This window comes from Suncus etruscus, chromosome 2 (assembly GCF_024139225.1).
Source record: "Suncus etruscus isolate mSunEtr1 chromosome 2, mSunEtr1.pri.cur, whole genome shotgun sequence".
NCBI lineage: Eukaryota > Metazoa > Chordata > Mammalia > Eulipotyphla > Soricidae > Suncus > Suncus etruscus.
Genome location: NC_064849.1, coordinates 25,781,974 through 25,807,939, shown reverse-complemented (window position 1 = coordinate 25,807,939; position 25,966 = coordinate 25,781,974). Strand labels below are relative to the sequence as shown.

The 25,966-nt window shown below is 34.2% G+C and overlaps 1 protein-coding gene across 1 annotated transcript in view; it reads right to left on the bottom strand.

Annotated features, from left to right (window-relative positions):
- DOCK10 (dedicator of cytokinesis 10) overlaps positions 1–25,966 on the bottom strand; it is a 299,752-nt gene that overhangs the window by 161,955 nt on the left and 111,831 nt on the right. Inside the window, 1 exon segment of the mRNA XM_049768172.1 lies at positions 4,576–4,695. Within this exon segment, the coding sequence (XP_049624129.1) occupies positions 4,576–4,695 (120 nt within the window).

Below are 25,966 nucleotides of genomic sequence, written 5' to 3'. Positions count from 1 at the left end.
TCTTTGTCAAAGTGTCTGTCCATTTCTTCTCCCCATTTTTTGATGGGATTAGATGTTTTTATCTTGTAAATTTCTGTCAGTGCCTTGTATATTTTGGATTAGCCCCTTATCTGATGAGTATTGGGTGAATAGTTTCTCCCACTCAGTGGGTGGCTCTTGTATCCTGGGCACTATTTCCTTTGAGGTGCAGAAGCTTCTCAGTTTAATATATTCCCATCTGTTAATCTCTCCTTTCACTTGCTTCACTTGCAATAGTTATCAAAACAGCATGGTATTGGAATAAGGACAGGCCCTCAGATCAGTGGAATAGGCTTGAATACTCAGAAAATGTTCCCCAGACATACAATCACCTAATTTTTGATAAAGGAGCAAGAAATAATAAATGGAGCAAAGAAAGCCTCTTCAAAAAGTGGTGTTGGCACAACTGGCTAGCCACTTGCAAAAAATTGAATTTAGATCCCCAGCTAACATCATGTATGAAGGTAAAATCCAAATGGATTAAAAACCTTGATATCAGACCCGAAACCATAAAATATATAGAACAACACATAGGCAAAACACTCCAGGACATTGAGACTACAGGCATATTATAGGAGGAAACTGCACTCTCCAAGCAAGTGAAAGCAGAGATTAACAGATGGGAATATATTAAGCTGAGAAGCTTCTGTGCCTCAAAGGAAATAGCCCCTAGGATACAAGAGCCACCCACTGAGTGGGAGAAACTATTCACCCAATACCCATCAGATAAGGGACTAATCTCCAAAATATACAAGGCACTGACAGAAACTTACAAGCAAACATATTTTCATCTGGAAGCTCTATTTTACTGAAAACTTTCACTTTTATTGATTTTTATGAGCAAACATTTCATGAGAAAAATATTATAGAATTTTTTTAGACAAACTATAAGACCTCTCTATATGTATAAAACTTACCACATTCATTACCAATATTTTAGAATTGCCCCATCACCTAAAAGATAAAGGGGGCAGGTGTGATAACATAGTTGGTATGGTATTTGCCTTGCACATAGCTGACCTGGTGTTCAAACCTCTGCATCTCATATGGATCCCTGAATCTTCCAGGAGCATTTTCTTAACACAAAGCCAGGAGTAACCCGAGTGCCACTAGGTATGCCCATATCCCTATCCCCAAAGAAAAACAAAGATGGCACTGAAGATGTGACTCATGGTACAACACATGCATTACATGAATAAGGCCATGGATATCTGGGTATGACTCCCAAGCCATAACAATAAAAACAGCAACATCAAATGTTTTATCTTTTCTTCCAACCTATGCTCTTGTATTAATTATTATATAATTCTTGTTATTGAAACAAGAACTGATTTTTCTTATGCATGGATTTTTAATATTAACTCATGTGAGAGTGACCAAAAAACCCAAACCTTTCATTTTTGAATATACAAATTCCAAAAATTATTTGCTCCCATATACAAAGCAGCATTATTTAAAATAGGCAAAGATAAATGCATGGAACTAGCAGTGATTATGCTAAGTGAAAGTAAGGAAGTAAAAGATAATTACTGGATATCTTCACTCATATGTGGAAAATAAATAACACAAGCAAAATAAATGGCTGTAAGCTAAAGTAAAGCCAAAATGTAGCTCAAGTGGTGGAGTGCATGCCTTTTATGGGTTAGATTCCTCACACTACAGTAAAACAAAAGGAAAAAACCACAAATTCCAGGAATCAATGAAAAATGTGTTGGTTGCTGGAATAAAATAAAATGAGTGAGAAAATTGGTAGTGGGGATCTTTCTGGGGGTTGAATATCACAGGGAGCTAGGTTTTGTAGCAAATGTGACATTACCCCCATGAAATTCAATAATGTCATAAACCAACAGCATATCAATAATAATTTTTTAAAAATTTATTTCTTCAGAAGCCAAACATTTGATCTTGCCCCCAAAGATAAGGGAAAAAATGAAAAATGGGAGCTGTATTATGGTATGGAGCAAAGGTATTCACAGAGTTCATTTGAACTGATCATCTGCTTAAGATGTTCATGTTGTGAAGTACAGTTGTGTTTTTGTTTTTAATGAAATATTATCAACTATTCTCTAAGGTTTTTTTTTTTGGCAAAGTCAGATATTTACTAACAATTTGAAAATGATTAAGAGAACATTTGGCATACTAGAATAACACATCATCCATAGTTTTACTGTACTTTTCTCCAAAATGAATTTCATCTGGGTGAGAAGCAACTATCAATGGTGCTCAGATTGTTTAGGAGCCCCACTGGTGTTTCCCAGCCACTGGGCTTTCTGTTCAGTGCAAGGACTCTAGGATACAGTGCTGTTTGGGTACTGCTGTCTAGGCATATCTGGGCCACACTGAAAATGCAAGGGGCTTCCATGGCCAAAACTGGTGATGCTTGGATAACATGTGGTGCCAGAAATCAAACCCTGATCGACCTTCCAGACACTGATTTTACTTTTTTTTCTTTCCTCTACAACCTTTTGGAATGAGTTAGATGCTAGTGAACAGTATCCTGTATGAATTACAGACTATAATACCTTCCAAGATGTAAGCATAAAGCTTTCTTTTTCCCCAAGCCTCAACACTTTCTTCCTAAAGAACAACCATGATTAAGAAAGATTATAAGAATTACATCTTGGGCACCAAGATATTTATGCCTCTTAGATGGCTTAGTTTCAGCTTCTTGGAAGGTTCCAGTGGCAGTTAGTCAGAGGGAGGAAGTGTGAGGTTAGGTCAGACCATGGCTATAGATTCAGTCATTGGCAGACACCAAAGTTAGCTGAACCCAAGTGGTATACTGTGCTACTTTTGTCCTAAGTAACAAAAATGATTAAGTTTGTAATACAGTATTCAAATTTTAAGAGGTACTTGAGCTATGATGTCCAGGTCTTTAATCCATTTGGATTTGAACTTTGTGCATGGTGTTAGAAGGAGGTACTGAGTTCATATTTTGCAAGCAGCTGGCCAGTTGCTCCAACACCACTTGTTGAAGAGGCTTTCCTTGCTCCATTTTCCATTTCTTGCTCCTTTATTAAAAATTGATTGTATGTCTGGGGTACATTCTCTGAATACTCAAGTCTATTCCATTATTTTGAGGGTCTGTCTTTATTCCGGTACCAGGCTGTTTTAATGACTATAGCTATGTAATACAACTTAAAGTTGGGAAAAGTGATGCCTTCCATACCCTTTTCCCAAGGGTTGCTCTAGCTATTCATGGATGTCTATTGTTCCAAATGGATTTCAAGAGTGTTTGATCCACTTCTTTGAAGAATTTCATGGGAATACTTAGAGGGATTGCATTAAATCTGTACAATGCTTTGGGGAGTATTGCCATCTTAATGATGTTAATACTGCCATTTTGCTTTGTCCACTTTTATTTTTTGAAGCAGAGTTTTGAAGTTTTTTTTATATACGTCCTTCACATCTTTAGTTAAGTTGACTCTGAGATATTTGAGTTTGTGTGACAGTAAAGTGAATGCGGTTGGTTTTGTTGTTATTGTATTTCTTTTCTTTTCTTTTCTTTTTTTTTTTTTTTTTTTTTTTGATTTTTGGGCAACACTTGGTGATCCTCAGGGGTTACTCCTGGCTATGCACTCAGAAATTGCTCCTGGCCTGGGGGACCATTTGTGACTCTGGGAGATCAAACCTCGGTCTGTCCTAGGCTAGCCTGGGCAAGGCAGATAGATGCCTTAACTCTTGTGCCACCACTCCGGCCTCAGGGTTGTTTTGTAATGTCCATTTCTTTTCTATCAGTATTGGTGTATAAGAAGGCCATTGATTTTTGTGTGCTAATTTTGTAGCCTGCCACTTTGCTATATGAATCTATTGTTTCTAGAAACTTTTTGGTAGTCTTCAGAGTTTTCTAAATATATTATCATGTCAATCTGCAAACAGTGACAGCTTGACTTCTTCCTTTCCTATATGGATGCCCTTGATATCAATTTCTTGCCTAATCCCTATGGCAAGAACTTCCAGCAGTAAGTTGAATAGGAGTGGTGAGAGAGGCCAGTCTTGTCTTGTACCAGATTTTAAAGGAAAGGCTTTTATTTTATTACCATCGAGAATAATATTTGCCATTGGCTTATTCTAAAGTTCTAAAATTTTAAATTTCTATATTCTAAATTTCTAAATCTAAGTTTTTAGATTCTACATTTATAAAATTCTAAATTCTATTCTAAATTCTATTCTAAAATTCTAAATTTATAAATTCATTTAAAATTCTAAAATTCTAAGATTCTAAATTCTATTACAAAGTTCTAAAATTCTAAATTCCTAAAATTTTATTCAAAGTTATAAAATTCTAAAATTACAAATTCTAAAGTTCTAAATTTTTAAAATTCTAAATTCTACCCTAAAATTCTAAATTTCTAAATTTTATTCTAAAATTCTAAATTCAAAAATTCAAAAAATAAGAGATCCTTGAGAAATTTTGATTGATGGATAATGTAGATTTCTGTTAAAAAAATAGACTAATATAGAAGGGCCATAGACAAACTTAGTAGAGTTAAGAAATAAAATCACCCCTTTGAATAGATCATACTCAGTTAGCCTGGGAAAGAAAAGAACACTTACTGAAAAGTCATCCTTGGGGAAGAAGAGAAGATCTTGAATGGGATGATCCCGATAGGTCTTCTCAAGCTCTTCAATGACAGTTTCATAATCCAAAGGTTCAAGAAGCCTGGGTTTTTCCTGCTACAGAAAGAAAAAATAGGATATTGACTGCCTGGAAAAAAATGGAAGAAGAAAAAAGAATGTTCTATGCCTGGTTAGATTTTATTTTTTGCATTACTCCAAGGTTTTAGTAGTGTGCCCATTTTCCACATAGACACAAAGACTTAGGGGATTTAGGGTTAAGCCATATATCTCTTGTTTCCACCTCTGAAGCAATATGAGATGATCCTGAAATTCTTGACAACTGTAATGTAATACAAGCTGCTCTCTGTAAGAGTTGGTACTAAAGCACTGAGAGCTCAGGGTATGCTGTTCTATTACAACCACAAAATAGAGACTGATGGCAATGAAAGTATCTGAATTGTTACTGAAACACAGATTCTATGTCAGGAATAATTGCTTGGCTCTGAGCCTCTTTGTAACAATAGAAAGAAGCAGGAAAATTCACTAATAGAATTCGACAACACAATTATTATGGATGTAGTGTGGTGAAAATAAAAGAGAGCCTGAAAATAATACTCAGATATTCACTATACATTAAAATAATAAAAGTCACCTTAGTTTCGTAAGAAGTGACTCTTAACACTAAGAAATAAATGAAATCAGGAGGAATATTTATTTCACGAAGGGGTGGAGGGTGTTTAGTGAAAACAATACAGAATTCATCAAATACTGAGAAATACAAAAGCTTACATAAAGACTAGAACAGGAAACCAAAGTCAAAACATAGGTTCCTGAGAAATCTTTAATGGGGCATTGATGCAACTTAGATAGAAATGGGTGTTCTTTTGGATTATTTGGACTCCTGGAAACTGGATGCTTACCATGAAATTTGGATAATAAAGTAATCTAATCTTAGTAATGCAAGGATTCTTTTTTCCTTCTTATTGTTAATGACATCACCAGGGCACAGACATTCAATTTAAGCCTCCTTCTTGTGGGGCTACATGCATACAGATTTAGCTTTCATTTTAAAAACTTTTTGGAAACTATGCTGGAAGTACTCTCTAAATTTCATTGATGTTTAAATCACTGCTAATGGATTCTGTGCTGTAGTTTATTTTGATGACATTCCAAGTATAAGAGATATGACAATATGTAATACAGGAGGCTATTTAAAGTATTTTTAAGTTCTGTCTGCCTTAAAACAAAACAGCATCAACAAAAGCAAATCCATTTTACAAATGCTTAAGTGCATTCAGGTTAATGTAAGGTAAGTATTCTATGGAAATGCCTTTCAGATAAGGTTACTAAATTTAACCAATAAAAATACTGAATTCGGGGGTCAGAAAGATAGCATGGCTCATAGCGCTGTTTGTCTTGCACACTGCAAACAAAAGAGTTCAATCTCTTGTAGCTAATATGGTCCCAGATCCCTACCAGGAGTGATTCTTGAGTGCATAATTAGGAGTAAGATTGATGGATAGGACACATCGAAAAAATAAAAAAACAAAGCAAAACAATAACAACAAATTTGCAAGCAGTATTTGGAGAAAAGAAGAAATCAGTTGTTCAACATGTTAGTGAAAGCATAATGAATCACTGGCTATTTTAAAGTAGAAAATACAGAAACATCACATGATGTTGGCGATTAACAAATAAATTATTCTAGAATCTTTGTATTTTGATGACATTATTTAATTAAGCACCTTTTAAGTTATAACTCTCCATTTTTCCAGGAAAATATTTAGTCCAAGGATCAAAAAAATGATAGTGTAGGAGGTAAATGCAACTTCCAGATATTTATTTGGCCTAAATAGTAAATTCATTTTATTTTTAGTTGGCTCTCTATGTCTTTAAATGTGGTATTTCACTTAACTTCAACCATAGGTTGATAGTCCTCATTTATTACCACTTTTAACTGTAAAGTCATACCATTATACTACAGTTTTCTCCTATAGACCTTCAAGTCTAAATCTAGGGTTGTTGTGTAATTATTTTTCCAGCATCATGGTTATGTAAAAAATGCAGCAAATAAAACAAAATTCAGTGAAGCATTATTCATGATAGCCAAAATATCAAAACAACTTATGTCCCCACTAACAGATGAGTGGATAGGGTAAGGCATACCCAATGGAATACTACTCAGGTATATAGAAGATGAAATAATAAAATTTGCAACAGCTTGACTGGAATTTAAGAGACATGACATGTAAAATAAATCAGAAGGATAAAGAAAATACCATATGAGCCATTCATCCATAGAAGATAAAGGAACAAAGTAAATGAAGAAATAAAATTAAACCATTTTAAGAGAAAAATGGTGTAGAGTGTGGATAGACAAATCAGATAATTCAATGCTTCGAGAGATTTGTGGCTATTGTTTAAAAATAAAATTCTAATGATATATTCCATAGCACCCATGGTATTGCATTGAGAATATCTGGCAAAATAATTTTTTTATATATTTGTAATGAAGAGAATACAGGTCATAGTTTTCTCTGAAGTAAGAAGCAGTTTCCCAATGCTTTTCAAGAGATAGTTATCTATAAGGATGATAAAGTCAAACTATTTCTCACTACTACTCCTTACAGAGATACTGAGAGAAACTGGGAACTGAATGACATTGATTCACAACTTTGTACTGGCTGGGTTGATTGCTCCTGAATTTAAAGTGCCTTTTTATTTTGGAAATGCACCAACAGGTATAAAGAGTGTGCCAAGGTTACCCTGACTGTAGTTGGATTTTGATAATGCTTTTTACTCTTACTATCTCTCAAATGAGTAAAGAATTTCATTAGCTATTCTAAAATCAATTAAGCCATGATAAAAGGCACCCAGTGTATCTGTAATTATGCCCCAGGGTTGGCATTGCACCACATTGAAGGCAGAGCTTTTCTTCTTAGAAAGTGTTCATTTTGATCTACTTTAAATCCTTAGCCTTCTCTAATTCAAATTCACAGCAAAAATGGCTCCTAGTATAAAAACAAAACAAAACAAATGCTTCTCCTTCTCTTACTATTTTTTTATTTTACATTTTTCTTGGAATTTCAAGACAAAATCTAAAACCTATACTTCTTAAATTTGTCATTAGGGTCATAGCCAGAGCTGCTAATAAGCATTTAATTGGTTTGAAGGAAGTAGACTGCCTATGCCTTGACTTAATACACTAATTTTAAGAACTCAATATCCCATTACAAAAATATGGACATCTTTCATTATAATTTTTAAATCAAATGATTAAAGAAATGACACACTGTCAAAGCACTATAATATGAAACACTGAAAAAATGAAAAAACTAAAAGTTCAACATAGAACTCTGTCCTAAACAGAAGTCTATCAATTTAAGAAAACCTCGTTTGGGGCCAGCGAGGTGGCGCTAGATGTAAGGTGTCTGCCTTGCAAGCGCTAGCCAAGGAAGGACCGCGGTTCGATCCCCAGAGTCCCATATGGTCCCCTCAAGCCAGGGGAAATTTCTGAGTGCTTAGCCAGGAGTTACCCCTGAGCATCAAACGGGTGTGACCCGAATAAAACAAACAAACAAACAAAATAACCTCGTTTATCCTGCCTTGCTTTATAGAACTACAAAATAAGAGAGTATGATAAATATTAGTATGATATTTGGCTTTGTTTTAGGGACAAAATGGAGAATGTGATGATAGGTTTTCTCTTTTTTCTTTCTATCAAATATATCTTTTTATAAATTTTTTTAAAAAATAATATCTTCATTTAAGCATCATGATTGCAAATATGATTGTAGTTGGTCCTCAGTCAGAAAAAGAATATGCCCCCTTCACCAGTGCAACATTCCCAACCACAAATGCCCAATATGAGGATGTAATAGAGTTTCATATGCATCCTAGATCCACCTGATGTTCTAGATCTGGGTTCTAGACCTCTTATGGGCTATAGATATTAAGACAGATTATGTTGAATCTCCATGTCTCAGTTTCCTAATCAGTAAAATGGTTTTCTTAATAAAAACTGTTTTATTGAAACAAATGAGGTGGTATTTGTTATCCTTTGAATAGCACCACATCCATAGTATTCTCATTATAAAAAAATTAAGTTTGTAAAGGTTGACTTATTTTTTTCACCAGACATAAATTTTAAACCTTTGTATTGGAAAATTAATATTTACAAAAATGAAATATTAGGCACCTAAAATATTTGTTTAATAACTTTATAGCTTTTCATCTAGGAATTAATTTAATCCTGGTGTCTATTAAAAAGGTGCACATAAAATCCTAGATTTACTCAACTTCATTTGCAATATCATTTTTGTAATAAAATTAAGAAAGCATATTAACCTTAATCCAAGAATGATAAAAAAGAGGGCAGAATGAATAATGACTAAATCCAAACAATAAAAATACAAGACATGTTGTTCAAAGAAATAGTTTTTCTATAATATTTGGGTGTAGTAGAGAGGACTATATTAGAGTGAAGTAGGTAAGAATGTTAAAATAGGTTAAGGAATGGAATGGATTAATGATGTTCATCATGATACTACCCTGCAATACTTTGCTCTTGAGGAAAGCTTTATAAAAATCATAAGCTTTTTGCATATAATTGAGTTTTTAAGAAAAATATAAGGGGTTCATGATCAAGATGGAAGATACTGTAATTAAAGTTAAAGACACAAAAGAACACTACTTCAGGAGGAAAAAATTTCATCTTGATAATAGAATCTTGACATAAGAATTTGAATTCCCAAATACTTAGGTTTGTAAGAAATTGTAAGGTTTCAAGAAAAAGTAAGTTAAGAATGATAAGCTACAAATTATTAAGAAGGATTTATTATGACAGTATCACATATTTGTTCTAAGACACAATATATGTCATTAAAAGAGTTTTTAAGTTGGTAATAGCAAGCAAAATCACATGTTTATTAAATAAAGGCTGAATACATATGGCACACAAGAATAACTGCATTGAGTAATTATACTGCTGCTGCAACTTGTGTTTACTTCACAACATCTAAGTGAATCACTATTTGAACATCAATGTGTTTGAAAAAGTTGAAAGAGAATCTTCATTCTTATTCTTTGCCATCTCAGCAGTTCCACCTCTATATCTCAGACCCTCTGCTTGTTCCGATCATCCAGGTCAAGTTTACCTACCAGCAGACAGCCCAAAAGTGTTTTTGGAATTGTTAAAGGACTCCCCTCTTTTACAACTAGGTTCATGAAGCCTTCATGCTTATGGTATACCATATTTTCAAGTCTACCTCCACATCTCCTGACCTTCACATCTGCTTATGTGCTTATGATTAAGTTGTACTTACTACACCTCACACTGCTCAAATCTATTCTCCTGTTACTGGTGATGAGAGGCAGGAAAGAAAAAGAAGCAATTGCTAGATTAATTCCTCCAAGACTACAAGATTACTAACTGTAAATATTCACTCCAGCACAGCAAAAACACAGCAAACATAATGGGAAATATATGAGCTCACTATGCTCCTTGAGTAGAAATAGTAACACTGCAATGCCAACTGTCAGGAATGACTTTAGTGACGCCATGTTGAGTTCAAAGAAATGATAGAACAGGTGGTCAGCAAAGCACAGAAAATATAAGAGCAAAAGTGAGAAAGATATAATCAGAAATGACATAATAGAAGCTCTGAACAGCAGAATAACGGCAGTAAAGGAAAAGATGATGAACTTCAAGATGAGATGTAGGAAAGAACCTCTAGGAAAAAACAACAGAATATGGAAAAAGGCCTGAAAAAAGAAATACTGTATTTTCCGGCATATAAGAAGACTTTTGAAACAAAAAAAAAAAGTCAACTGAAATCGGGGTCATCTTATACGCCGAGTATATCCCGAAAAATGTTTCAATATGCCGCTAAACGAAAATTGTCTGAATACTGCCACAAAACTAATTTTCCAACTCGATCCTGCACCAATCACTGTAAGGCTGCTCAGACCGCTAACTCAGCCAATCCAAGCAGACTTTTTATGCATGCAAATTAGACAATGTTCTGTACCGATTCTACACTGTAAAAAGCCTGCTCAGATTGGCCAGAGTCAGAGAGGAAGTCCATTACAGTATGACCTTTGAACATTTGCTTCTTGTAATTGGCTCACTGTGGTACATACAGTTGCAGCACAGGAAAGTTCTGTCTGATACAGCGAATATAGGACTAAACCTATGTTTTAACTGCAAAATTAGGGGGTCATCTTATACGCCAGAAAATACGGTAGAGGGCATACCAGAGAATTATCAGATGAATTAAAAAGAAAAAAATAAAAATTATCAGCATTCCTTAATAACAATAAGGCAAATTCAATTAACAAAAGAAAACACACAAGTTTGGACCGGACATAGAGGTAAGGTATTTGCCTTGCATGCAGAAGGATAGTGGTTTGAATCCCGGCAACCCATATGGTCATTCGAACCTGCCAGGATCGATTCATGAGCACAGAGCCAGGAGTAACCCCTGAGCACTGCCGGTGTGACCCACACCCCTAAAAAAAAAACCCCAAAACACAAGTTAAAGGAATCATCAATAAGAACTTCCCATAGTTAAGGAATGTTGGCACCTAGAGCCAGGAAACCCAAAGGTTCCAGTAAAAATAGATCCAAATAAAAAATTAAGATATATATAGTCAGAAAAGCCAGAGAAACATATTGGCAACACCAAGATTAAAAAAAAGGAACTTACACGCAAAGGAAAGCCTATAGAACTCAGAGTAGATCTATCAAAGGATACTCTATGAGTCAAATAAGAATATTGTAATTAGTAAGAGAACTGAATGAAATAAACACCTTCCCAAGAATATGCTAACCAACTAAATTTTCTTTTAGATTTGATAATCACACAGAACTTCATGAACTGGTCGTAACTTAGAAAATTCATAGCCTTAAAATCAACTTTAAAGTTTTATTTATATTAAATGTTCTCCGTTCAGGCAATCTTTTATCTATAAATATTTTTATTATAATCTTTTACTTATTTTTTCAGATTTTTAGCATGATCTATATTTAGCATAAAGTATTTTTTCCTCTTAAGGATAAAATACACTTTTATAGGTTTAACGTTATTAATATTTGTACTTAAAATTTTCTTAATTAATTTCTCCTCACCTATATTAAATTATATATTTGTATTATTTAATATATTTCATATAAATTAAGTCTATTATCATAGATCTATTCATACTGATAATTTAAAAATCATATGTTTGTAAAAAGAGCATGATATGAATTTAAAAAATTTAATTAATTTTATCATTGGTTCACAATTTTGTAGAATTTTAGTTTCTTCATTTTTTTTAGAATTTATTTTATTCTTATTCATCTATATTTGTGTAGGTGTTACCACCTTTATGATAAATTAAAAAGTGTCTTTTTCAAATGGGTGAAATAAAGAAACAGTACATAAGCAACAAATGGTCAAAGTCATTGGAACTGGAGATTTTGTTTCAAAACTGAGTTTTTAGGGGAGAGAAAAGCAGTTGAGAGGAACTCTTGGGGACACTGGTAGAGAAAAAATAATAACTGTTATGGTATTGAATAATGTAATGAAATAATGTATGCTCATAAGTAATGTATAATTTAAATTACTAATGATGGTACCTCAATAAAATAGTTGAAAAAATTCTGAAGAAAAAAGTTACCTTAAAAATTGAATATTCATCTCCTATATTATCAGTTACTACTTTTACATGTATTTGCAGTACACAGGAAAAATGGAGTATAATATCTAATAATTTTTTTAAATTTTTGCATTTCCAAACTTTTTATACTGAATAGTATATTGCTTTTGTTGTGGTTAAATACAGAGCAATAAACTGAGGCTTTGAAATATATTATGCCTCCAAAGAAACATTGGAGGAAAAGGGAAATATTTGATTTTAAGATTTTACCCTTTTTCACTAGAGAGAAAATCACTCAATTCTACTAATTAAAACAAAAAAAAGTGTATAAAGAACCTGAAAAGGAAATATAGAAAACAATTACAGATCATGCATGAGGTTTTAATAATCAGAGCCAGCAAAAAGGGAAACATACTTGGCAGTGCACTAAAGAAAATATCTTATGTTCTGTAGGAAATTATGAATAAGTGATGTATCACTGCTGGTATAGTTGCAAATTAGGGGCCTGTTACTGTCAGGCTCTGTAACTAAGGCAACCTAATTTAAGACTGATTTAAAGTTGACTTGGATAAGTAAAAGGTCAATTTCCTGCTTAAAACAGTATTGCAGGGATCAAAGGGATGAAGTGGGTATGGGTGTTAAATCCAGCACCTATCACAAACATAAATATCTTTCTTTGAAGTGATTAAAAATTACCACCTATTTTATCCAGAAACATTTCTCAAACTAAGTTAAACCAAGCAACTAATCAGACCAATTACACTAAACCCTTCACATGTCAGGAACTTTGCTACTTACTTTTATATTAATTATCTAAACTTTCTTTGGAAAAATTAAAACTTGATAACTGATGATCCTAGTGAAGGTAAAATTGGTAATAAAAATATCAGACAATGCACTGATATTTAAAAGAAGTAAGTATATCTGGAATCAAAGCACTATACTTTTTATATTCTTACTGGAAGAATAAAGGCTATCTATCTTTGCAAATGAAAGTAACTGAAATTCTGTTTTATTTTCATTGAGTAGCAGCTCAGAATATAATTTTGCATGCTATTTTTATAACCAAAGAAAATTATTAATATTAGCAAAAGTTTAATGGCAAATGCATTCGTTTATAATGTGCTTACTATTTAAAATATACAATTGCAGAGAACAGAATTGTAGATATTATGTATTGCTTTCAACAATACACATGCAAAAGAGATTTATTTAGTCTGTGAATTATTACAGAAATCATGAAGATTACTTTCTAAAGGGACGGATGGAATAAAAGAGAGGGAGAACAAGCTCCCCAGAAAATCTTTAGTATTTAGAACCTACATTTCTGTTCCTTTCATTGTAAGTGTAATTGGAAAGCTTTAGAACCACTCTAGTTTGGTATTCTGAATGAATTGTTCATAGTTCTTTTTGGAAAATCTGATTTTTTTCAAGAAGCACTTATTCCGAATAGAGTTTTTCCCTTCCTTGGAGTTTTATATTGTTTCTGTTGCAAAAGGCATGTCCTGAGAGGTCCTGAACTCCCTTCCTCTTCCTTTTTTTTGTTTTTTTTTTTTGTTTTTGGGCCATACCCAGCGGTGCTGAGGTGTTACTCCGGACCATATGGGACACCAGGATTCGAACCAACCACCTTTGGTTCTGGATCGGCTGCTTGCAAGGCAAACGCTGTTGTGCTATCTCTCCGGGCCCACCCCTTCCTCTTCTTTAATCACCCTGGTAGTTTCCTGATATCTGAATCTTCATTGTAAATTAAATAATTATAAAAGAGTTAATCCTGTATACGAATGCTTTCTTTAGCTTACAAAACTAGTCATAATAGCTAAAAATAGAAAAAACAACAAATGAAAATAGAGATCTGTGTTAGGACCAATAAAGTCGACTCTGTTAGGACATGACAAGCCCATTGACTAAGAATATTTAAAACACTCCACTTCTTGGCATACAGATTCGTAAATAACTAACATCAAGGAACCAGAGAATGTTTAAAGAGACCCTAGAAAGAATCCCAAGTTTGAGACTGCCAAAACAAATTAGAAACAACACAGCTGTTAAATCATTTCAGAGTTATCAAGATAGTTAACTAAATTTCTTAGAGGAAATAAAAAGATCTCAATGACACATGAATTCTTTAGAACTGGACTTAATTAAGGCCTCTATGGCCTTAATGTAATTGGCATAGAACCAACTTTTACAGTACTTGTGATTAAACAAAATGAGAAAATAGGAGAGAACTAGTACAGCTGGATTCACAGTCACAGCTGTCATCCTGGGGTCGTATGACAGATTTAATTCAGTCTTTCATCAAAGGGAAATTCACTGGACAATTTCTCAAATGTTTGAGTTGAAAAAAAAATCAAGATTAGCTCTTCTAACCAAGAAGATAATGATTAAGTTAGGAATCATCTATCTGATACTGACCCTTGACTTTGTCTCTGTCTCGATCCACAACTGTTTCATGAGAATGGAGAAGTCTACAATCAAAGCTAACAACTGCACAGCTGGGCAAGTTCAGTTGAGCTGAATTTGGAAATGGTTCCCTTGGCAACAAAATGGACAGAAGAAATCAACTGTTACAAGTTCTGTAAATGTCTTAGTTTGTTTGAGCAAAATAAAAAAGATTAAGGTTGGTAAGTGATAAAGCCTTATGCTGTATAAAGGATATGTAAATATAAATATTTTACTTAAAAATCCAAATACTCCATTTGGTAAAATCTTAATATCTGTAGGAAAGCCAAGATCATCAATGACATTTATAGGATCTCTGACATAAAGTGCGATTTCAAGTTAAATACAAATTGTTCCTTTATTTTTTTAAAGGAAATATGACCATTTTGACCACATATGTAGATATAGGAGTCTAAGTTCATGCATTTTAAAGTTGTTTGCTTTATTATTATTATTATTATTATTATTATTATTTTTGGTTTGCATGCAGCTGTGATCAGGGATCACTCCTGGCTCTAATCTCAGTGAACATATGGAAGGGGGGGCAGGTGAAGGTATTGAATCAGATCAGACTGGTGCAAGTCAAATGCCCTAGCTGTTGTATTATTGTTTCTGCCCCTAAATTTACACTTTTTTTTGTATAGCAAATAAGAATTAAATATTGAGGTGGTTGCTTCTCTGCCAAATACTAACACTTGTAAAGAAACTGAAGGCATCCAAGATCTAAATTAAATTAAATTAAATTACATGTCTCATTTAGTTTTCTAGAAACACTTGAACGATAATAAATATCATTAAAAATAAATCACAACCCAATTACAAGTCTGTCTGACACCTGGAAAATTAATGCCTGAGTGAAAACTTCTGGGAATTTTAGATTAATTTATATGAAATTTGTGATGAAAGCTGCTGCCAGATTTATCCCCAGTACTATTTTAGCTCTTTCACAGTCATACCAACGAACTTTCATCAACAGGGCAAGTACGCCTCTTTGTATGCTATTCTGTCTCCACACAACATAAAGACAAATAATTCTTCCAACATGTTTTCTCAATTTTCAATCATTTTTCTTTCAATGATAAGAGTTTCTTTTCCTTTCTTACACTGGGATATTTGAAACTGAAGATGCACAAGGAATACTTGTACATTATGGCATTATGGGGGTTTTCTTTAGCTTATTCAACACCCATTCTGCTTTCTTCTAGTCCTAGTATTTTAATTTCCTTTTGAGAGTTGATTTCTCCTTCACCATAAGAAACAGTCGTGGTGAATATAATAACTAATAGATAATTTTTAGTGGTCAAATGTTAAAAGAACCCAATCAGGTTTTTGTAACACTTCCCCATAAAACTTGAAATCTTGAGTCCATCCCATGACTTTTCATTGCTGTCAGATACCAAGAACACCTCTGTATTTCATTGCCATAAACTACACTGAGTTGGTTCGTTTCCTTTTCTAGCCTTTATTCTTTCCTTCCCTGCCTCTTTGGATTGTGTCTGCTTTAACCACATTTAATTTTCAACTGAAAAATCCATAGGAATATAGTACATAGAGAAGCACATATAATAAAGTAGTATTTGTTCCCTTGACTAGACTTTATTTGGATTTTATGGCCTGAAGGGAGAATCTCTCTTGTCAATCATTCCTTAAAATATAGAAAGTAATGATTCATAAACTCATGTATTACAAATGAAGCTACATATGCTAGGGCACACCCTAGGTTCAGGTATAATTTGTTTAACTACATTTTGCAGATATATAATTTTATATCTTGTTTCAATGCCTCTTGCTCTATCACATTTTGCAGAGATTATAAATTTTATAAACTCTTCCACTGACAAGAAAATCATGACCTATCATGATAATCTATTCAGATAAAAGTTCTGTTTGCATTATTATCAATATAACATCTCTAAATTAAGATATGAGAAAGTAAAATTGTAGTATTCCAAATTTATTAGACAACAGCATATTGCAAACATGTATTTACATATTCTGGGAAATAAAAAAAATCATGTGACTAAACTGATAACAATATTTGTTTCATTGTGGCATTGAACCTGACAAAATATCTGAGCTCTCCTAGGGTCATTCTGGAAAAGGATATTCTCTGCATCTAATTGGAGACTGAAATAGCTCCACCTCTTTACTGCTGTAGCAGTCATGGTCCTTTGATCTGGTCTAGAATCTTGATCCAATCGAGCTTCAATTTACTCTTCTCCTTTTCTGTATCCCAAATGAACTCAAATCATCCAATTATTTTTGTTCACTTACTATCTCCAGTCTGTCCATCATGGCTTTGATCCATGATTTCTAATGTGTATCAGCCCTAATGCAGTCTCCTTTATCCGTCCTAGAAATTTCATATGGCTCTGAGACCCCTATCCTCTACTTCTCAGCTAAATGGACCTTTTATAAAAGTGCCTACATAGGTGGTTTTGAATGTTGATATAGACAAAGCGTAACAGCAAGGGAAGAAGCACAGATTACATGGGAGAAGGTTACTTGCATTAATGCATAAGATTAAAGAATAAAGAATGAACTTCAATAACCATACCATAATTCTCCTTAATAACTGATTTATGTAGGATATAGTTAAAACATTCCTATCTACAATGTTCTATAGTTATCATTATTGATTTTCTGTTGAAGTACAAATAAATCTTTAACAAATTGGAGACTATTGGGAAACAATATTTCACAAATACTTGAAAATTCTGCAGACATGCAGTCCACAAACTAGTAAATCTTAAAAATAAGTCACATTTTACAAATAAACATTTCTCTTTCTTTCTTTCTTTCTTTCTTCTTTTCTTTCTTTCTTTCTTTCTTTCTTTTTCTTTTCTTTCTTTCTTTCTTTTCTTTCTTTCTTTCTTTCTTTCTTTCTTTCTTTCTTTCTTTTCTTTCTTTCTTTCTTTTTCTTTCTTCTTTCTTTCTTCTTCTTTCTTCCTTCCTTCCTTCCTTCCTTCCTTCCTTCCTTCCTTCCTTCCTCCTTCCCTCCCTCCCCCCTCCCTCCTCCCTCCCTCCCTCCCTCCCTCCCCCTCCCCCCCCGCCCGCCTTCTTTCTTTCTTTCTTTCTTTCTTTCTTTCTTTTCTTTTTTTCTTTCTTTCTTTCTTTCTTTCTTCTTTTCTTTCTTTCTTTCTTTTCTCTTCTTTCTTTCTTCTTTCTTTCTTCCTCCTTCCTTCCTCCCTTCCTCCCTTCCTCCATTCCTCCCTTCCTTCCTTCCTCCCTCCCTCTCTCCCCCCCTCCCTCCCTCCCTCCCTCCCTCCCTCCTCCTCCCTCCCTCCCCCCCTCCCTCCCCTCCCTCCCTCCCTCCCTCTTTCTTTCTTTCTTTCCTCTTTCTTTCTTTCTTTCTTTTCTCCTTTCTTCTTTCTTTCTTTCTTTCTTTCTTTCTTTCTTTCTTTCTTTCTTTCTTCCTTCCTTCCTTCCTTCCTCCTTCCTTCCCTCGGGTGACCATATGGGGTGCTGGATTCAAACCACCATTTTTTGCATGCAAGGCAAAGCCCTACCTCCATGCTATCTCTTCCAGTCCCTGCGTTTATTTCTTGCTATACTTATTTATTGATGTAATAATTAATTTAGTTGAGTATTTAGTATCTCCAAATTAGAACACATAATTAGGAATTAAAATATTTTTATTGACTTTCATGCATCAGAGATAATAGTGATTTGATTAAAAGAATAAAAATAGATTTAAAAAGTCATCTGCTACAGAAAAATATGCATACTCCAGAAAGTAAAGGCAATAATTCTACTTGATAATTTAAAAAAGTAGGTTCATTTCCTTGAACTTCTCTCTTAATAACCATGTACTTATTCATATTGTGCATTCATTGTCTATGACATATGACTTAAAATGGGAAGGAATTTTAAGAGAAATCATTTGAAAGCAGCCTTAATGGGGAAAACTTCCAAAAGTATTAAATATTCCCACACAGTAAAATAAACAACTTTGAATAGCACTTGAAGAAAATAGAATAAACAAAATTACTATCCGAGTCATAGGAATTTGGATTTAATAAGCAATTCATATACAATTTAGATTTAAACATTAAAAGTAATGACTAAAGATAAATATATTGAATTATTATGCTATTAAACCATTTGTAAATATCCTGTAGAGTTAGTTCAAAATCTATCTGATCATTATAAAGATATAATATCTCATCTTGGGAAAGCCCTATTTCTCATTCCACTTCAATATATGAGTACATTTGGGAGTTCAAAAGTTTTAGTCTTTAAATGAACTTTGGGCCTCAACTTCATTACTGGTGCATTTTATGAATTGAAGTGGCCATTTTGGAAGACTTGTTAAGTCTTCCGTGAAGCCATCAAGGAATTTTGGTTGAGTTTTCAGAAAGTTTAGATATTTTGTGGAAAGTACAACCTGGTTTTAGCTGGGCTTATGTGAGGGAAGGAAACAAATGATATATCTACGGCAAACCCATCAATAGAGAATATTTTGAGACATCTGACTTCCAAAATTCAGCTTAATGAAATTTAGTATTGTGTCTACTTAGTAGCTCTATTATATAGGAAGATTTCCAATAGGCTCTTATCCCTTCCAGTTCATGTCCTTCAATTATTGAAAAGACAGCATTATTGCTATCATACCTCTCTGTATTCATTCCTGGAAATGTTTGCATTTTAATTGGCTTTAGTAATACTATATACCACTTTGAGGGGGTCCTTATTTCTGGCTCTGTCTCTGGGATTACTCCTGGCAGTGTTTGGGGACCATGTAAAGGGTGCTGGGTATCAAACCCAAGAGTCTTATGCTATACTATTGTTCTGATTCCACCACACAATACTTTTTACAATGTTTATATTAGGTTTACTATGCAGCTGATCCAAGTAAATTCCAAAAGACTTTGCAGGTCACATTATAAACATTTTATGGAAGAGGACAGTTTAAAGCGGTGTAGGTATTACATCCAAGGTCATTAGCTGGTAGGAGAAAGAGAGAGAGAGCCAGATAGAATAACCCTTAACACTCTAATTATGTGCTTCCCTTTCTGATATCACCCCCCCCCCCAGCTCCTGCATCTCAGGATAATAGTGCTGAATTGAACAATCCCCTACTCAACAGAAAAGAAAACCTGCGAAAGTAGATATGCCTATCTTACAAAGACCCAAAGCTGGCAACAAGAACAGAAAAGTCCCTGGTGTCTAACAAAGAAGATAGCTAATCACTGTTTGAATGAACTTAATTAAATGTGAATGCATAGCTACTGAATGCTGGGGGGGGGGGGGATACTCCCTCCACTGGCAGCTTTCCCCATAGTTCCCAGTAGCAATACCTTCAAATTCAATTAAGATAATTCATAGAGTGATTAGTTTCATTATATGGTGAGACACGGGGTACTGTGCTATTGCCAAACTATACGTGTGGTCTGTGTAAGAAACAAAGTCTCCTGTTTGAAGCAGATCTAGAATTAAATTGTAGTGTCTCATAAGCCATAGCACTTCTAAAATATATTGAGCAAAAGGCAGCAGAAAAATGATGCGGTTTTATTTTGGGGGCATTTAGAAGCCTCATACACAGTGGTGCCCTGGGCTTGCTTCTGGCTCTGTATTCAGGGGTCACTATGGCTGTGCTCAGAGGACCCAATGCAGTATCTATTCAACCCCTCAACTGAATTGAGATAATGGATTGAATCGAGGTCAATAACATGCAAGGCTCTCCTCAACAAACTCTGGCTCTAAATGATGGTTCTTTAACTAGTACAAAGATTAATATAAGTCAAATCTGTTAAACTATTGAACAAGGCTCTTATTCAATGAAGAGGTTCTTGGGAGGACAGTCGAAAACAGAACTGGGCAATTATTTTTGAACAGAGGTAGCCAAGCCATTAACTCTATCACTCTGCATATTCCTGTTATGAAATCATGAACGGGAAAGACTCAGTTAGACTTCATGAAACAATTTAGGGGTTTATTTACTTGGTATTCCTAAAAAAAATCATGCAGAACTGAGAGACTGAAATGAAATTAAAACTAACAAGGTACCAATTTTATAAGTCAGGCCTTTGGAAAAATTTTATTAACAATAATATTAAATTACCATTAAATAAATCACTAACATATAAAAATCCATAATCACTTAACATGTACTATTTTATTCCTTGTATTTGCTTGTTTGCCAGCAGTGCTAAGGTGATACTTGGGGCTCCTAATTGCAAAACATGTGTTCCAACACTTTGTGCTATCTCTCTGACCCAAAGTGCAATATTCTTTTTTCACTGTGGTCTACTAAGGGCTGTTTGGATTGACACTTTATTATCATAATTAGATGGATATTCACAGATAATCATATTAGCATAGATGTGCCATGAGAAACAATTTATATATATATATATATATATATATATATATATATACACACACACACACACACACACACACACACACACACACATTGTAAACACTTCATAGTAATTGCCTGTAAAGAAGCTCTGCATCTTGATTAAAGAGAATCACATGAACAAAAAAATTCTTTGTCCCCATGGCAGTGGTCCTTAACTGGAAGATTACTCTCCCTGCATGAAGCCATTTGATAATATTTGTAGGGCTCTTTTTCACAGCTGGAAGAGTTTGCCATTTGATCAGGGAGACATCTAACATCATACCTTGCATAGGACAGCCCAACAGAACAAAGAAGTTTTGACCCCAGATGACAATAATGCAGAGGATGAGCACCTCTGTCCTGGAGGCAGCAAACAACACGAACTACCCTGAAAAGCAAACAGTTCTGTAAAAGAAATGGGCTTTCCAATAATGTTGCTGAAGTCACTTTGATAGAAAGTGGAGCCTTCACACACATCACTTAAATCATGGTGACACCAAGACAGATTAAAAAAAAAAAAACTGCTGATACTTCAAATACAGAGAATGCAACAATTCTGTGATAACTAATAAGTGTTCACAGATCTCTGTTTGCTAGCATAGGGTAAGGCAGAAACCACTTGAACAATAAAGAAAAACCAATATTTTAACCTCTAAAACATCAATGTCTACTCCCTTACTCTAACCTACTTAATCAAATATGTATCTTCATTTTCTTGCCTAGTTTGTCTTGTTCCTTAAATAGCTTTAAAACAAATAATGAATGACATAATAAAACCAGTACTAAGTTTTCTTAAACACAGCTCTGTATAAGCATTGATTCAATTAGAAGCTCAGTTGAAGCAATTGTAAGCTTTCTTTCAAAGAAGATGATTATTTAAGCAATATCTTAGCTAGGTAAATCCTTTATCGGAAGTTTTAGAGTAATGATGCAAATAATTAAAAATGATGTGAGTAACAGAAGTCATTGAAGAACCAATTGACTATGCTGGTCCCTTTAGAACTTTGTCAAAAGTTCATGTTAGAAAAATGACTCCAGAGAGAAATCTTAAGTTTTAAAAGATAACAAAGAGAAGAGGGAAAGCAAATATTAACATCTGAATACCTACAGAACTAAATCTGTGGATTTCTTCTTGATTTACTCTCCTCACTGTTCGTCTCTTCTTCCAAAATTCACTGGGCTCCCGTTTGAAAACCTTTACACGGAAGCTCATTGTACTGCTGTCAATGAGGTGGCAAAATATTTTAAAAAATAAACAGTTTGTTAAGTATCCTCCTCCTGAAGTTTCACCAGACTGATAAAAATATCTCTACTTTTATAAAAAGGGAAATGCTCCAATTAGATTAACATAACTCAACTGAGAGGAAAAGGAAACCAATTTACCGCTTCCTATAACTACCTCGCAGCTGCTCAGATAGACTTCCGTGCATATATTCTTCCTACCACCTGCTTTGAAGCAAGAACGAAACAAAGAATGACTACAGATATTTAAGAGAATTACTCGTGGCTTTATAAATTATTTGATATAAAATCATCTACAGGACCTGTTGGGAAGGCACAAAGGGTAAGGTATTTTCATTGCACAAAGCCACCTACACCTAGAGTTTGATCCCTGATACCACATTTGGTCTGTTCACCATCAGGTCTCATTCCTGAGCACAGAGTTAAGAGTAAGCCCTGAGTACTGGTGGGTTTAGTTCTAAAACAAAAATTGAAAAAAAATAAAAAAGAAAAGAAATCTAAGTAAAGATAGAATCAAAGATTTGATGGCAAGACTCCATGTTTGTTACTGAACTAGTTATCCAAACTTTATTATTCTGAGTTCTGAAACATTAAGCTAAAGATCTGAGAATTCAATTTAGATCAGAAAGTTGCTCATTTAATTAATGATTAAATTCTTGTATTTCTGGTGGTGTTCGATCAAGATGATACCAGAAACAAAATAAAACATTTAAATATAGGGATTATCAATGTAAAATAATTGTGCTTCCCTAATATTTGATAAAGTACATATTAGCATGAATGTCTTGATTTTGTATATCAAATAGCTACAAAGAGCTCAAAAACAGTTTCTCTTTTTATTTTGTGTTACTTTGTGAATATTTAGAAGTTCAAGTCTCCCCAAATTCCTTCTAATGTTTCTACTTGTCTTTTCTTTATAATAGTATAAATAGTATAGGCAATAGTATAGGCATTAATGATTTTTTTTTTCCGTTTTTTGGGCCACACACTGCGGTGCTCAGGGGTTACTCCTAGCTCTCTACTCCGAAATAGCTCCTGGCAGGCATGGAGGACCATATGGGATGCCGGGATTCGAACCAACCACCTTAGGCCCTGGATCGGCTGTTTGCAAGGCAAACACCGCTGTGCTATCTTTCTGGCCCCCAAATTTTCCCTTTTAATTTTACCTACAATCTGTATCTCTTCTTTAAGCTCCGCTCCATAAAAATGGTAATTTTTTCCAGCTTTCTTCATTATAATCAGAATAATGTGGGCATTCAAAACTTTCTTAATATTTTATTGTTAAATAATGAAGTAATAAATAATGACCTAAACTTACTGTACCTAATATAAATTTCCAATGCATACTATGTTTTCAAATATCAGTCATAGAAGTAACTTATTTGATTCATAAATAAACATAGGATCTAGAGGTAGTTAACCTTTTTCTACCAGCTATGTGAAGAATAAAATGCTTAGATGCCAGGGGTCTAGAAAAATCACAAAACTGATCAAGGACTGTTGTGTGAGATAGTTATACAGTATAATATTTTATTTATTATTCTGTAGGATGGGCCTGCTCAATAGTGGTTGCAGTTTGTTGGTTGCAAATGCCATCGTATTACTTATCCATAAATCCCTACAAGATCATGTATGTAGTATAAGGAATATTTCTATTAAGGACTCATTTTCAGTACCACTGAGGATAAAGGGTCTCCTACTAACACTGGAAGAGAAGAAAAGAAATCAGGAAGGGAGTTACTGTGTGTGGCTCTTATATCAGGCATTTACCAGGATACCTTAGCACTTGTACTCAAATATGCCTTTTCCCAAGGATCAGTCCTAATGCCCCTACCTTCCTGGCATGTTTTTCTTCTTTTATTCCTTTCCTCTTTTTCTCCTTCTTTATTTCACCAGAAAAAACAATGTAACAGACTTTCATCTAATCCTGGGAAGAAATTTCAACAAACACAGATTTGATTGTGTAGGTGAAGGGACCGTTCCCAGGAATTACTTTATTTTGATTTAACTTCTTTTTATAATAGTATGAGAATCCAATTTTATGAGACAACTCGTTTTCTAAGGTAAGAGTATATTTCTACTTTAATTGTGAAAAAAATTACATTTTCAATGCTTTCTTGGATTGTGGTCTCACTTTCTAATTCATAAAAACCATAGGGCTGGAGCATTAGTACAGCAGTAGGGCATTTGCCTTGCACGCTACCAGCACAAATGGACCCTGTTTCGGTTCCCAGCATTTCACATGGTCCCTCGCGTGCCAGGAGTGATTTTTTGAGTGAAGAGCCAGGAACAGCCACCCTTGAGAGCCACTGTATGTGAACCAAAAACCAAAAATACAAAACAAAACAAAATAATTATAAACTTACTTGATAGAAAATGGTACTGGTTTAAATATCCAGAACATGTGCTGCTTTGGCACATGTACAGTCACAAATTCAAGAGTGAATCTATGAATCTTCTTGCTCTTATTATACTGCACCTTTCACTCATTGTTTTATGTCAGGAATCCTGCCTTGTAAGGAAGCATTTGATAATTATGAGAAACAAATGACTTCCTCTCATCCACTTTTTCCTATTCCTCTTTAGACACCACAATTCTTAATCCTGAAGTCCCTCCCACCCTCAACTTCTGCAATATGGGAGTGAGTCATTTGTCTTCCTACTTTGCTATGGATTGCATTTCCTTTATAAATAGTGGGAAAAAAAGGGCATGATTTGGTAGCAAGTGGAGCTTTTATCTTCCCAAGTTTGGCTACTCCATATAGTGCTCAGGTACTAATCCTGCTTCTCTGTTCAGAGATCACTGCTTGTGGTGCTCTGCAAACCATGTGCAGATCCAGGGATGAAAGGGTACAGAGCAATTGTGTTACTTCCCTCTACAGTCTCTGCAACCCATGTAGAAATAACTTGTGTTTGCAAGGGAGAGGACAGTAAAAGGAACAGGATGTTTTGTGAGGAGGGTATGCTGGGCCCTCTGCTGGACTCTTTAGATATCAAACCAACTCTGTTTCTTCACATTTCTTAATAACGTACATCATTCCAATGAGTTCTTTTTCTGTTTAATTTCAGAAACATTGCCCATAAAAAGTCTAACTAGGACAATGGCCATGGGTGGACAATAAAAAGAAATCAGATATTAGTTGGCTTAATCACCAAGAATCACAGCCAAATTCATTAGGGATGCAATCTGATGTCAACAAGTGATTTAAATTTATTAAGTACTGTATGTAAGACATTGCCAAATCTCATGTAAAATGTGTAATACATAGTCTTGTAGAGGACATTATGAGAGTCTGAAGGAGCAAGAGAAAACCTTGGAGTCACGAGATAGCATAAAGGTAAGTTAAATAATCAGTAAGAATATTAATAGATCTAAAGTAAGTTTAAAGAAAGGGGAATGGAAAATAGAAAAGGCACAAACTAAGTGAAAAAAGTCATGGAATCTATAGTTAATCTAAGTGCAAATCTTGGACTTCAACTCATCACACACCCATGCCAGGTCTCAATTTTCTCCTATGTAAATAAGGATAACACGTGAACACATCAGACTTGCTATTAAGGTTATTTTTATTTATCCTCATAACTCATAACAAAGGCTTTCTTAACAATATATCTGAATCAACTTGATAAATATTACCCCAAAAGCACCGTTAGGAATGCGGAGTAACTGAAGACTTGGTGGTTAAGGTTTAGCTACACATAATGTCATCCTTG